The following is a 12,367-nucleotide window of genomic DNA, read 5'->3' as shown; positions in this document are numbered from 1 at the left end:
CCTGGCTTTATTTTTCTTTATTGTACTTCTCACCATCAGATTTGTTGTCATCTATACATTATACTAAGAGCCCTGGTGTGGTGCTGTGGGCTAATGTGTCAGACTGCAAAGTCATTTGAACTGCAAGGTCAGTGGTTCAAGCTCACCAGCTGCTCCTTGGAAACCCTATACAGGGTCACTATGGGTTGGAATAGACTCGATGGCACTTAACAATAACAACAACAACAGCCTTTCCCAGGAGGCCTGATGTGGTGCTGTGGGATAAAGTACTGGGCCACAAGGTTGGTTTGAACCAGAAGGTCAGTAGTGCAAACTCAGGGTCGCTATGAGTCACAACTGACTCGACAGCACTTAGTAACAACAACCTTTTCCTACCTACACTCACAGCTGTCAGTTCACAAGGGACCAGCAGCTTTCACACACGTCTGGCCCAGAAAGCACGTCTCATGCATGGCCATGTATGTGGGAAGGGAGAGCTATAACTTGTCTTTTGGTTTGACTGCTGGCCCATTTGACAGATTTCCCTTGCCCTATTGAGTTCCTCACCCAGAACCTCCAAGTCCTAGCTGGGGCCCTGTCAGGTAGAAGTAGGTATTTGAGTGAGGACAGTTGCCTGGCCCCTGACAAATGAAATTTGGGGGAAAGGTCCAATTCTCTGAGGCTGTGCAGTTAGGAAATCCTGTTAGGGCTCCCTCAGGTTTCCAGCTCTTAGAGGAAGAAGGTATCCCTGACTATGGGAGGGTACAGAGAGAAAGAGGCCCTTGTGTGCATGTGTGTGTCTAGAAGTTCACAGTGTGCATCGTGAGTCTCCATGTGTGTTTGTGTCTTGTCCTCAGTCCATGCATTGGAGCAGCTCTTCCCTTCATGGCAGGGACTGTCCAGCTACCTATTATGTTCTTCTTATATATTCTGCCAAGCACAATGGTTAAGAGGACCATATCTGTGTGGCCTAGGGCAACTTACCTCATTTTTCTACACTAAGTTTTCTCATCTGTAATGGACAGTGGTAGAGATCGGGGTTTGATTCCTGGTAAATGGACTTAATGCATAGTCACTACCTCTCTGGCAGTTGCTATGATGTTGGACAGACTTCAGCAGTTTCTAGACTAAGAGAGATTATGAAGAAAGGACTGGCAATGTACTTCTGAAAATCAGCCAACAAAAATCCTATGGATCATGATGGCCTTATCCAAAACTGATCACGGGGACGGTACAGGGCTAGGCAGCATTTTGTTGTGTTGATGCCAACTAACAATAACAAAGAACAATGGGGATAATAGCAGTGTGTACCTCACAGGTGCTGTAGAGATTCAATCAGTTAAACCTGTAAAGTGCTTAGAACAGTGACCGGCACATAGCATACACTTGACAAATGGCACCTGCTTCTTCTATTTCCCACAAATGCTTAGCCAAGAGTTCTTGTCCTGGTGTGTGTCTGTGGATGTTGGGAGCACACGTCTGTGTCCATCAGAAAGTGTCTGTGTTGGGGACAGTCTGTGGTACCCTCCCCTTTACCTCCCACACCCCCATCTCACCGGCTGGCAGAGGCGGGGCTCTCAGTGGCGGTGGCGGTGGCAGCCTGGCCTGGTGGCTATACCGCTGTACACACTGTGCTGACTGTGAACTCCGCCTCAGTGGCCATGATGTCTGTGGGCTGGATGTTGCGGTCATACATTGGGTTCTCAAATGTGGCCCGGACACTTGTGTTTTCGTGGCCAGCATAGCCATTGAATGGAACTTTGGGTCTTCTCCTGGGAAAAAAGGAGTCACACAGAAGGGGAACAAAGAGGAATGAGGAAGATTACTCCTTTGTTCTGGAAGGTTCCAGCTCTCTCTGGGTGGTTTGTGTTCATGACTGGGCCTGGTATCTCTCTGTGACCCACCCCAGCCCATGGGCTCATCCCTTCCCTGTACCTGTGCTTGTACAGATAGAGGACAAAGCCTGCGATGATGAGCGCAATGAAAGGCACCAGGATTGCGGCAGCCACCGAGCTGCTGTTGGAAGCAAAGTGGCGGCCGATGGACTCGGGGTCTGACTCCAGCAGTCTGAGGTCTGTAAAGTTCCAAACCACAAACTTCAAATCAAAGAGACACAGTTTGAAGCTATGGTCCCTGTCAGTCACCCTATACCACCACACCCTTGGGGAAGTGTGGCTGTGGTCTGGGATACAACCTGCTCCACACAGCTGGAAGGAACCTGGGGCCTCAGACATTTTCCTTCAGACATTCTCTTTAGCCATTTCCCCTCAGACATTCTCCTCAAACATCTCCCCTTAGACATTTTCCCTCAGACATTCTCCTCAGATATTCCCCCTCAGACATCTTCCCTCAGATATCTTCCTTCAGCCATTCCCCCTCAGACATCTCCCCTCAGACAGTCCCCTGGAGGAAGTATTACATATGCTCATGCCTAGTGCTGGTCATCAAGAGGAGAAGAACCTGAAACTACATCTGATAATATAATCTCAAAAGTGTGAAGCCCTTTAGAAGTTTTTAAACTTCTGTTCACCAAAGAAGCATTTTAGGAGAAGAAACCTTATAAGGAAGCCAAAATATAAAACAGATAAAATTTATCCCTCCCCATGCCTGCCTCCCTCACATGGACTGGACAAGCTCAGAACACAGTTAGGCTTGGTTTTCCGTGTTAAGGACCCCTGGGTGGGGTGCAGTTTTATTCTGGCAAACATGGGGACACCTTGACAGCAATTGGTGGTAGCTCCTGTGGAAGAGTTCCACCTAACTGAGGGGACTGAGGCCTGGAGAGGGAGACAGGCCTGCTTCAGGAGACAGTGAACCAGGAGGGGAGCCAGAACAAGACCACAACTTTCTGAGGTCTTCCCAATTTATTAGGCTTAGCGGCTAAGAGAACTGTCTTCGCTCTGGTAGTGTAGTGGTTATGAATCGGGCTGCTAACCTCAAGGTTGGCAGTTTGAAACTAACAGCTGTTCCGTAGGAGAAAGATGAGGCTTTCTGCTCCCATAAAGATTTATAGCCTCAGAAACTCTGTGCAGTGTCACTATGAGTCAGAACCGACTTCATGGAACTTAACAACAACAACAAACTATATGGAAGAAAGAAAGACTCAACAAGATGGATCGACACAGTGGTTGCAGCAATGAGCTCAAACACAGCAATGGTTGTAAGGGTGGTGGAAGACCAGGCAGTGTTTTGTTCTGTTGTTTGAGGGTTGCTATGAGTCAGAAGCAACTTTATGACACCTAACAACAACAACAACAATGGAAGAGGGAATGGTCTTATTCCATGCAGTTCAGAGGGCAGAACTAAGAGCAAATGTAGAGGAGGGGCAGTGTGGAGTGAGACCAACAGGATGGCAGATTTCTGCTTCATGCAGGAAATGCTTTCTGAAGGCCACATTACTGTTGTTGTTAAGTGTTGTCAAGTTGGTTCCAACTCAGAGCGACCCTGTATAGGGTTTCTGAGGAGTGGCTGGTGAGTTTGAACTGCTGACCTTGTGGTTCAAACCAAACTTAGGGTCCAATGGAGTGCTTATCCTTCAGTGCTACACCAGGACTCTGAGAGGAAATGTAATGCTTTGGCTGATGGGCTCCTGAGGCCTGAGGTATCAGTGGTCAGGTATAGACCTGGCTCAGGGGTACCACGACTGCCTCCTGTTCCCCTTTCCACTACTTCTCAGAAACCAGGGCCTCTCCTATTGTAATCATCTGAGGCTCGATACTCAGAGGCTCTGGGTCAAAGGCCAATATCTGTGGTAAGGATTCTGATGACCTGAAGGACGCAGGGAAAGATGCCAAGATAGAAGATGGGAGGGTAGCCTTGAAGAATCCATTTCCTCATATTTAAAATAGGACAACAATGTCAGCTGCCTAGGACTGTGCTGAGGAGGAAATGACACCACAGTGAAGGTAGCCCTGAGACCTCCAAGTTTGAGTGCTTCAAGGTGTTTTTGTACCTTGAGGCAGAGGTGATGCCTGAGGGCTGGCCAGGCAGTGTAGCAGGGGACCGTATCTGGGACTCAACAATCTTTTTGAAGTTGGGGGCTCTCAACGTAAGGGCCAAGACATGAAACTGTTTAGTAAATGTTGAGGGTAAGTACCTATGTCTTCTTTTTGGAGAGAGATTCCATAGCTTTTATCAGAATTTCAAAGGTGTCCCTGACTCCCCCCAAACCCTTGTTTTCCTTGGTAGAACCTCCCTCACCAGTCCTCTCCCTCCCTCAACCCCAACACACACACATGCGTCTCCGTCTCTTCATTCTCACAAGCTTCCACTTCCAAGGGACAAATGCTAATTACCAAGTCTTTGAAAGCCAAACTGCCCAAAGCCTTGGCCCTTGACAGAGCCCTGGTAGATGAAGGTGCCTTCAGAGGACTCTGAGGAGACCTGTGATGGTGGGAGCAGAGAGAATTAGATGGGAGGCAAGCCAGAAGGAGCAACAATTCCCGCAGGCCATGTTAGGGACACACTCACAGGTACATGCTGCCAGATGTGCTGCTGTCACCCACTCACCCACCCACAGTATCCCACAGGGGCTGATGCTCTTCCCAAACTCAGGTAGGAGTAGCTAGATGTGCTAGGTGTGGCCAGAGGCACCAACTCCTTGTATAAGGTGGGAGAAATTTTCTTTTTTATATTGGTCAAATCACTTAGTCTGCTGGTGCTCCAGTTTCTTATTTGTAAACTGGTAATAATAACAGGACCTATGCCATAGGGTTAAGGAGCTCTGGTAGCGGAGTGGTTACGAATCGGGCTGCTAACCTCAAGGTCAGCAGTTTGAAACTACCAGCTGCTCTGTGGGAGAAAGATGAGGCTTTCTGCTCCCATAAAGATTTACAGCCTCGGAAGCTCTGTGCAGGGTCACTATGAGTCAGAACCGACTCCACAGTACTTAACAACAACAACATACCATAGGGTTGCTTTAAAGGTTGACAGAGATAGAGCACTTAATTTTACTGGGGTGCATAACTGACTTTTAGAGCATTGTGGGACAAATAGAACCATGATTAAGAAGTGCCGAGTGGGCTTAACGTAATTTGGAGACTTCATCACAGTTCCAGTAGCTATTATGTAGGGGCTAGTTGGTGACATCATTCCTCCCAGTTGCCAATGTGACACCTGATGCTCACGGGACAGACAAGGACATTCAAACATGCAGCCTGTGGACCGTTCAGCTGAGGGTGTGCATTGAAGAACTTTGTGTTACTGATGTACCATCACCAGGCTGGAGCCCTAGCTTTACAGTGCTCCGGGCTGACCTCCTCACCTATAAGTCCCCCACACGCCCTGGGTGACTTGTAGCACTCCTGACCTTCCACAGATCCATTCCCATCCTGCTCCTGGCCTGCATGCCTAGCTCCCTCTCCCATCTGACAACCAGCATGGTGGCGTCTGCGGTTCCTGCAAAGCTTTTGGATCATTACTAGTAGATTCAGTACTCTGATACCCAATGGGGCCATAAAACACCCTTGGGGCATACCAAGACTGCTGTTACCATCCCCTGGGGAAGCCATGCGATTCTGCTTACGTGTTTATCAATAGCAAAGTCACTAAAGTCGCTGACCTCATGGCAGTCTTCCACCAGTTTTCCTAACCACGAGGATGCACCCAGACTCCTCTCTGCTACTCATGGTCCACCATGACTTTCCCTTTGTCCCCACCCCTTCTTCTTCTAGCCCCAACATTCCAAGTCAGAGGTGCTGAGATGGTGGTAAGTGAAATCCTGTACTTGCAGTGGGTATTCAGTACCACTGTCTGTAAACAGGAAGGTATGGGCAGAGGAACATTACTGGAGACCTGGTTTCCAGTTCAGGAATACCTTAGAACATAGTAAGTCTTACCCACAAGAAAGGCCAATCTCTTTCCCCAATATCCTGGTCTCTTAAGCTGTGCTAAATTACTCACAATCCACATCCTCAAATATGAGATGCTCAAGCTAGTCATTTGGAACTCACTGCTTTCTCCTTGTTCCTACTCAGTAACTTGCTTGATTTTACTCTTATACCCTTGACTCCCAATTCCTTGCTTTCTGCTTTAATTTAAGGATTTGCTTCATTTCTCTCAGATGTGGTGATCCTCTGAGCTCTGAATCTCCTGAACCTTTTATCTTTTCCTTTGCCCACTCCATGAAGAAGAGAACTCAAGAATTCAGTCCTGGCCCCACAGAAAACACTGATTTCCCTTGATCCTGGGAGTTTCCACTTGGTGATTTTAGAACTGGGAATGGGGCAGGACAGGAGGAATCCAAGAACAAAGTAATATCTAACTGGACTTACATGCCCATCTAATGCCCAGTGATCATCTTTGAACTTATTCACAAAGATCTCCACTGGCCCTGTGATCTGGTAGACCTGGAGTAGGAGATGGAAATCTTCTTTCTTGTAAATTCCTGAAAAAAAGAAAGTTCAAATGTAACTTGAAAAACCTGGAAAAATTTCAAAACCCATTTGTGGGTATGTGGGTGTGTGTATCTGAGTAAAATTTCATGTATGTGGTTAGGTGTTGATGCAAAATTCTCTGCACAACTGTAAGTATGCAAGTATAGAGACATCTGTGAGTTTGTGTAGGTTGCAGGTGAAGATTTGCAAGAATGTGCAGATGTGTTAGTAAAAAACTGGATGATTGTGATCCTCATACATGCACGAGGAAAAAGAGTATGATCCTATGTTCAAATATGTCAAATAATGGATGGGTGCCAGAATGTACAAGGGTGTGTACCTGGGAGCATATGAGTATATTTATGACTAGTTATGTGTTACAATAAACCAGAAATTCAACCGTTCAACTGTTTGTGTGTGTGTACACACAGAAGTGGATACCATTGTATATTAATAGGCCCATTCAGTCACCCATTTATTTGTCTATCCATCGATTCAGTGAACAACTGTTTACTAAGATATTTTATTTTTCTGATTATAGAAATTTGAAAATTGAGGAAATTTTGGATAATTCAGCAATGCATGGGAAAAAAAACACCACTCCTGCTTCCACTACAGAAAAATAACCATTGTAACTTTTTTCCCCCACTGTTGATATTTTGGTATAAATATTTCTAATTTGTTTTCTTATGAATATATTTTTTCCTTTGAAAATAGAATCATTTTAGATGTATTTTATTGGTGCATTTCTCCTCCCAAATTTGCTTAATATTTCATCTAGCACATAGACTCTAATTAATGTCCCCACTTCTCGATTTTTCAGACATTTCTCTATTCCAATTTTTATAGAATATAAATAGTCCCGTGAAGTAGACAACCTTTACTCAGAAGCATTGGACCCCTCCATAGTGATTCTATAGGACAGAAATTCTTAGAAGTGTAATTAATGGGTCTGAGCATTTTCAAGGATCTTGATACAAATTGCTGAATCATTTTCTAGAACTGTCCTACTTTATATTCTATCAGCACTGCAGATGTGCCCTCACTGAAATTAAAACAGCACTAAAAAATCATTTAAAACTCTTAGCTAGATTGGCAGAGGGATTTTCAAATAGGAAGTATCATCATGGGCACAGAACAAATAGGATTTTCTGCCAATCTCATATAATACATTAAAGTGCTTTAAAAAACACTTAATCCGAAAGAGCAGAGTAGTATTTGCATTATTTTATGCAGTGTGGTGCTGTGGGTTAATGAGCTGGACTGCAAGGTCGCCTTGAACTGCAAGGTTGGTGATTCAAGCTCACCTGTCGTTACTAGGAAACACTATACAGGGTCATTATAAGTTGGAACCAACTGGACGACACTTAACAACAATGACAATATGTATTACATTGGAATTTAAAAGCAATTGGACCCATGACGAATTTTTCTTTATACAAATTCCATTATTTTTTTCAAGACAAAAGAGAACATTTAATCAAATCAAACAGAATGACACATGTAAATAGTCTTAGAAATAATAGTAATAGTATTTCCTGGATGACTTGAGTTTTCCTACTTTGCTCTCGGATTATAACAGTATTGTAAAAATTTTAAAAAAGCTTGCCATGCATAATAAAATCATCTATCAAGCATATACCAAATATCCTAGCCTCACTTCTCTTTATCTTTATCTGAAACAAACAAACAAACCCATAGCTAATGGGATAAACAGAAAAATGATATTTTATGTTCACTTTGGTTTTGACTTCTGCTGAAAAAAATCTTTCCTTTTGGTTACTGATCATACTTTGGCTTCTAGGAATTTTCTGCCTTTATCTTTGGTTCATTTTGGGGATTGTTGTCTGCTGCTGTTGAGTGGGCCTGAGTCCTGGTGAGCCCATTCACACTGGGATGGGCCTGAGTCCTGGTGAGCCCATTCACACTGGGCCTGAGTCCTGGTGAGCCCATTCACACTGGGATTGCATCCTTGTGATTCACAGGCTGATCATCAGGCCTTTGTTCCTTGTCTGTGTTAGTCTGGAAGCCCCACTGAAACCTGTTCAAAATCACAGCGACACTCAAGCCTCCACTGAGAGAGGGGTGGAGGCCACGCAGGATGCACACTGACAGAATCACAGCTAGGTCTCCCACAGGAAAGGGAAGAATCCTACCACAGAGTCACCAATGTCCTCAATTTTGGGGACACTGGGTTTTATTCATAAGAGGGTTTTTAAAAAATATATTCACATTATTAGCTTTTTGCCATCTGACAATTTCCCTCTTATCATGTAAACAAATGCAAACAGACAGCTTCCCTCCTCTGGCCTTGCATGACAGTGCAGTGCAATGCCATTAGACTTACACTGGCAGTGGACATGGGCCCGCTCTAACCTTACCACTCCTCGTGTTTGGCCAAGGTGGCCTTCTCCTTACCTGCCAAGTGCAGCTCCACGCCACTGTGGTCAATCACGGTGGCATTGACTTTGCTGTTGGCGAGCTGGAAGCCCGTCACTCTGAGCATGGCCGGCTGCTTCTTCCCTTGGTACTCATAGGCTCCCTTCCACAGAGAATTCTTAGCAAAAACATCCCCGGGAACTAAAGGAATTGAGAAACAGATGTGAAAGGGGCTATGTGTGCTGGTAGTGGGAGGTCACCTTCTACTCCTCCAACCCAACTCGCTCATTGAGATCGTTTCTTTCTCCCAGTGTCTAATGCGGCGAGTGTGGGATGGTGGAGTTCTCTAGCTGTCTTGGAATCAATCCTCTTGGGTCTTGGAATCAATCGTCTTGGGAATGTGCAGAAATAAAATATGGAGAAAGGGAAGAAGAGAGAACACAGAAACCTAAAATGTCAGTATAGTATGTGGCTAGAAACATGGGTTCATGAAGTCAGGCAGATGTGGCTTCTAATCTTGGCTCTGTCACTTATCAGTTGTTTGACCATGTGTAAGAGCCTCCGCTACCTCATCTGTAGTTCTGTGAATGTGGGTGATCAAACCAGGCTCATCAGGGTGATTGTGGCAGTGGTGGTGGTTATGTGCCATGGAGTTGGAACCGACCCATAGTGACCCTGTACAGGGTTTCTGAGGCTGTAAATCTTTACGGGAGCAGAAAGCCTCATCTTTCTCCCGCGTTACAGCTGGTAGTTTCGAACTGCTGACCCTGTGGTTCGCAGCCCAATTCATAACCACTATGGTACCAGAGCTCCTTTGTAGGGGTTAAAAATCTAAAGTTGCAATTCATATGTCACATGGTGTTGTATTCACTGAAGTACCTAATGAATGATGGCTATTAATATGCCATTTATTTGTATAATCATTCTCTAAGGCAAGCATTTAAATTTCTATTGTGTTGAAAAATAAATGGACCCTTAAGAGACGAAGCTCGTTTTTCCAAGGACACAGCTAGTTGGTGACCAGAATGAAATCTTGAGCTTATGACTCCAAAGCTGATCCTCTTTCCTAACACACATACTAATGTGGTCAATTAAATGACACGATTCAAAAAAAGATCTGAGAGCCGAGGATGATTTTTGCATGATTTTGCAGGCCACACCTGGAATTTTGTGTTCAGTTCTGGACATCATACTTTGAGAGGCACAAACAAACCCAGGCCAGTTGCTGTGGCGTCAATTCCAACCCATGATGGATGGTCCCATATGTGTCACAGTAGGGTTTTCAAAGGTTGATTTATCAGAAGTAGGTCACCAGCACTTTCTCCAGTGTCACTGCTGGGTAGATGCAAATCTCCAACCTATCGGTCAGCAGATGAGCATTTAACCATGTGCACCGCCCAGTGACTCCAAACACCTGTCTTTAACATGAAACCATTTCTTGGCAGCTCCTTGGGCAGGATTTGAGTCTATGTTCTCAAGACTTGGAACCCCAAGCAGGGCCTGGCTTTGAATAACCACATACTGGCTGGTCCTGTGCCAGGAGGGGCTGCGGCAATCAATGGTTGTGTTTATGGATGGATTACCTGCTCCCATCCAGAAGTCAGGCTGGGGTTAGGAGGTGGATGAGGAAATCTGTCTGGGTCCATAGTTTTTTTTTCATGCCCTTTTGCTGGCACTCAGGAATCCATGGCATGTTGTGGGGCACTGAGTGAAAGAAGTCACACAAGATCTGGACAATACATACCTGATGCTTGGGTGAGTGGTGGCTCCCGGGCAGTGTTGATGGGTCTCCCACTGGGCCGGACCTCTGCTAGGGAAAGAGAACAGAAGAAAACAGGTTTAGCTCCTGGCGCAGACTCTTAAAAACAAAAACAGTGGCAACTGCTCTGATGTTAAATCAGAGGTCTCCTCTTTGACCAAGATTCTTAACTCTTTTTGTGCCAAGGACTGATGATGATGATGGACCTGGTGATGCTGGTGGACCCCTTTTCAGAATAATAAAGCTCAAAGAATCATAGAAGATAAATCAACTATGTCACCTTGAGGCACTTCACAACAACATAGTTGTTATGTAACAAGAAATTAGGATAGATGTGAGTCTTTATTCTTTATAACAGTGGTTCTTGTTAATGTTGTTAAGTGCCTACGAGTCAGTCCTGACTCATAGAGATTCTGTATAGAGTTTCCAAGGTGCATCTAGTGGATTTGAACTGCTAATCTGTGGTTAGCAGTCCAGTGCTTATCCACACTAGGAGTCTAGTAAGTACCATATACTGAAGCGTCAGGAGCGTGAACAATATTTCATAATATCTATAACAACTATGGAGTCCTCTGGTGTGGCGCTGTTGGTTAATACGCCAGACTGCAAACCTGTTTGAACTGCAAGGCCAGTGGTTCAAGCTCACCAGCTGTTCCTTGGAAACCCTATACAGGGTTGCTATGGGTCAGAACAGACTTGATTGCACTTAACAACAACAACAAATAAATTGAGGAGTCCTGGTGTGGCACTGTGGGTTAATGCGCTGGACTGCAAGGTTGGTTTGAACTGCAGGATTGGTAGTTCAAGCTCACCAGCTGCTCCACAAAAACCATATACAGGGGCACTATGGGTTGGAACTGACTCGATGATACTTAACAACAACAAATAAATAGAACACTCCTGGTATAGCATTGTAGGATAAGCACCGGACTGTGAACAACAAGGTCGGTGGTTCAAACTCACCAGCTGCTCCTCAGAAACACTATACAGGGTCACTGTGATTCAGAACAGACTTGACAACATGTAACAACAACATCAACAACAAATAAATGGAAAGATGCTCTGCGCTCATGGATTGAAAGACTTGATATTATTAAGATGTCAATAGTATCCAAATGATTTATAGATTTGACACAATCTTGACTGAAACTCCTACAGCCTTCTTTACAGAAATGGAACAAACCACCTTGTCCAAGAGCTGACTTGGGAGTTGGTGTTATTAATTTCTATTCTGATTTTACTGTTACTTACTCTTTTACTTTTGGAATTTGCAAACTAACACTTAGCTAATTATTTTTCAGTTTTCTTTTCTGATATCTATTGAAAACTGTCCCACAAAATTTGATATATAGTATTTTTGCTGCTGGTGAGTTCTAAATATTTTATAATTTCTACTAATTGCTTCTTTGGCTCATGAATTGTTTAGATGTTTTTCCTGTTCCCTACTGCATGACTTTTATTCTTTTTGTAAGCTATAGTTTATTATTCACCATATTCCTTCTCCATAACTAAGCCCCCTCCCAAATAACATGACCTGCGACCAGATAACACAGTCTGTTGTTGTATTTGTGTGCTGACTCATAGCAACCCTATGCACAATGTAACAAAACACTGCCTGGTCTTGTGCCATCTCATAACTGTTGTTATACTTAAGTCCATTGCTGATGCCACTGTGCCAATCTAGTGCCTTGGGGTCCTTCTTCTTTGACACTGACCCTCCGCTTTACCAAGCAAGATGTCCTGCTTCAAGGACTGGTCCCTCCTGATAACATGTCAGAAGTAAGAGAGATGAAGTCTCACCATTCTGGTTGACCTTTTGTTCTTCTGGTAATCCATGTTACTTTTAATATTCTCCCACAACATAATTCAAATGTAT

The 12,367-nt window shown here is 44.4% G+C and overlaps 1 protein-coding gene across 1 annotated transcript in view; it reads right to left on the bottom strand.

Annotated features, from left to right (window-relative positions):
- Window positions 1–1,591: 1,591 nt before the first annotated feature.
- Window positions 1,592–12,367, bottom strand: part of CSMD2 (CUB and Sushi multiple domains 2) — a 933,956-nt gene continuing 923,180 nt past the window's right edge. The window contains 6 exon segments of the mRNA XM_006862126.1: window positions 1,592–1,751; window positions 1,915–2,053; window positions 4,275–4,362; window positions 6,252–6,364; window positions 8,772–8,933; window positions 10,477–10,539. Coding sequence (XP_006862188.1) covers window positions 1,592–1,751; window positions 1,915–2,053; window positions 4,275–4,362; window positions 6,252–6,364; window positions 8,772–8,933; window positions 10,477–10,539 — 725 coding nt within the window.

This window comes from Chrysochloris asiatica, unplaced genomic scaffold (genome assembly GCF_000296735.1).
Source record: "Chrysochloris asiatica unplaced genomic scaffold, ChrAsi1.0 scaffold00047, whole genome shotgun sequence".
Classification (NCBI taxonomy): domain Eukaryota; kingdom Metazoa; phylum Chordata; class Mammalia; order Afrosoricida; family Chrysochloridae; genus Chrysochloris; species Chrysochloris asiatica.
Note: the sequence above shows the minus strand (reverse complement) of the source record. Positions and strands in the feature narration are given on the sequence as shown.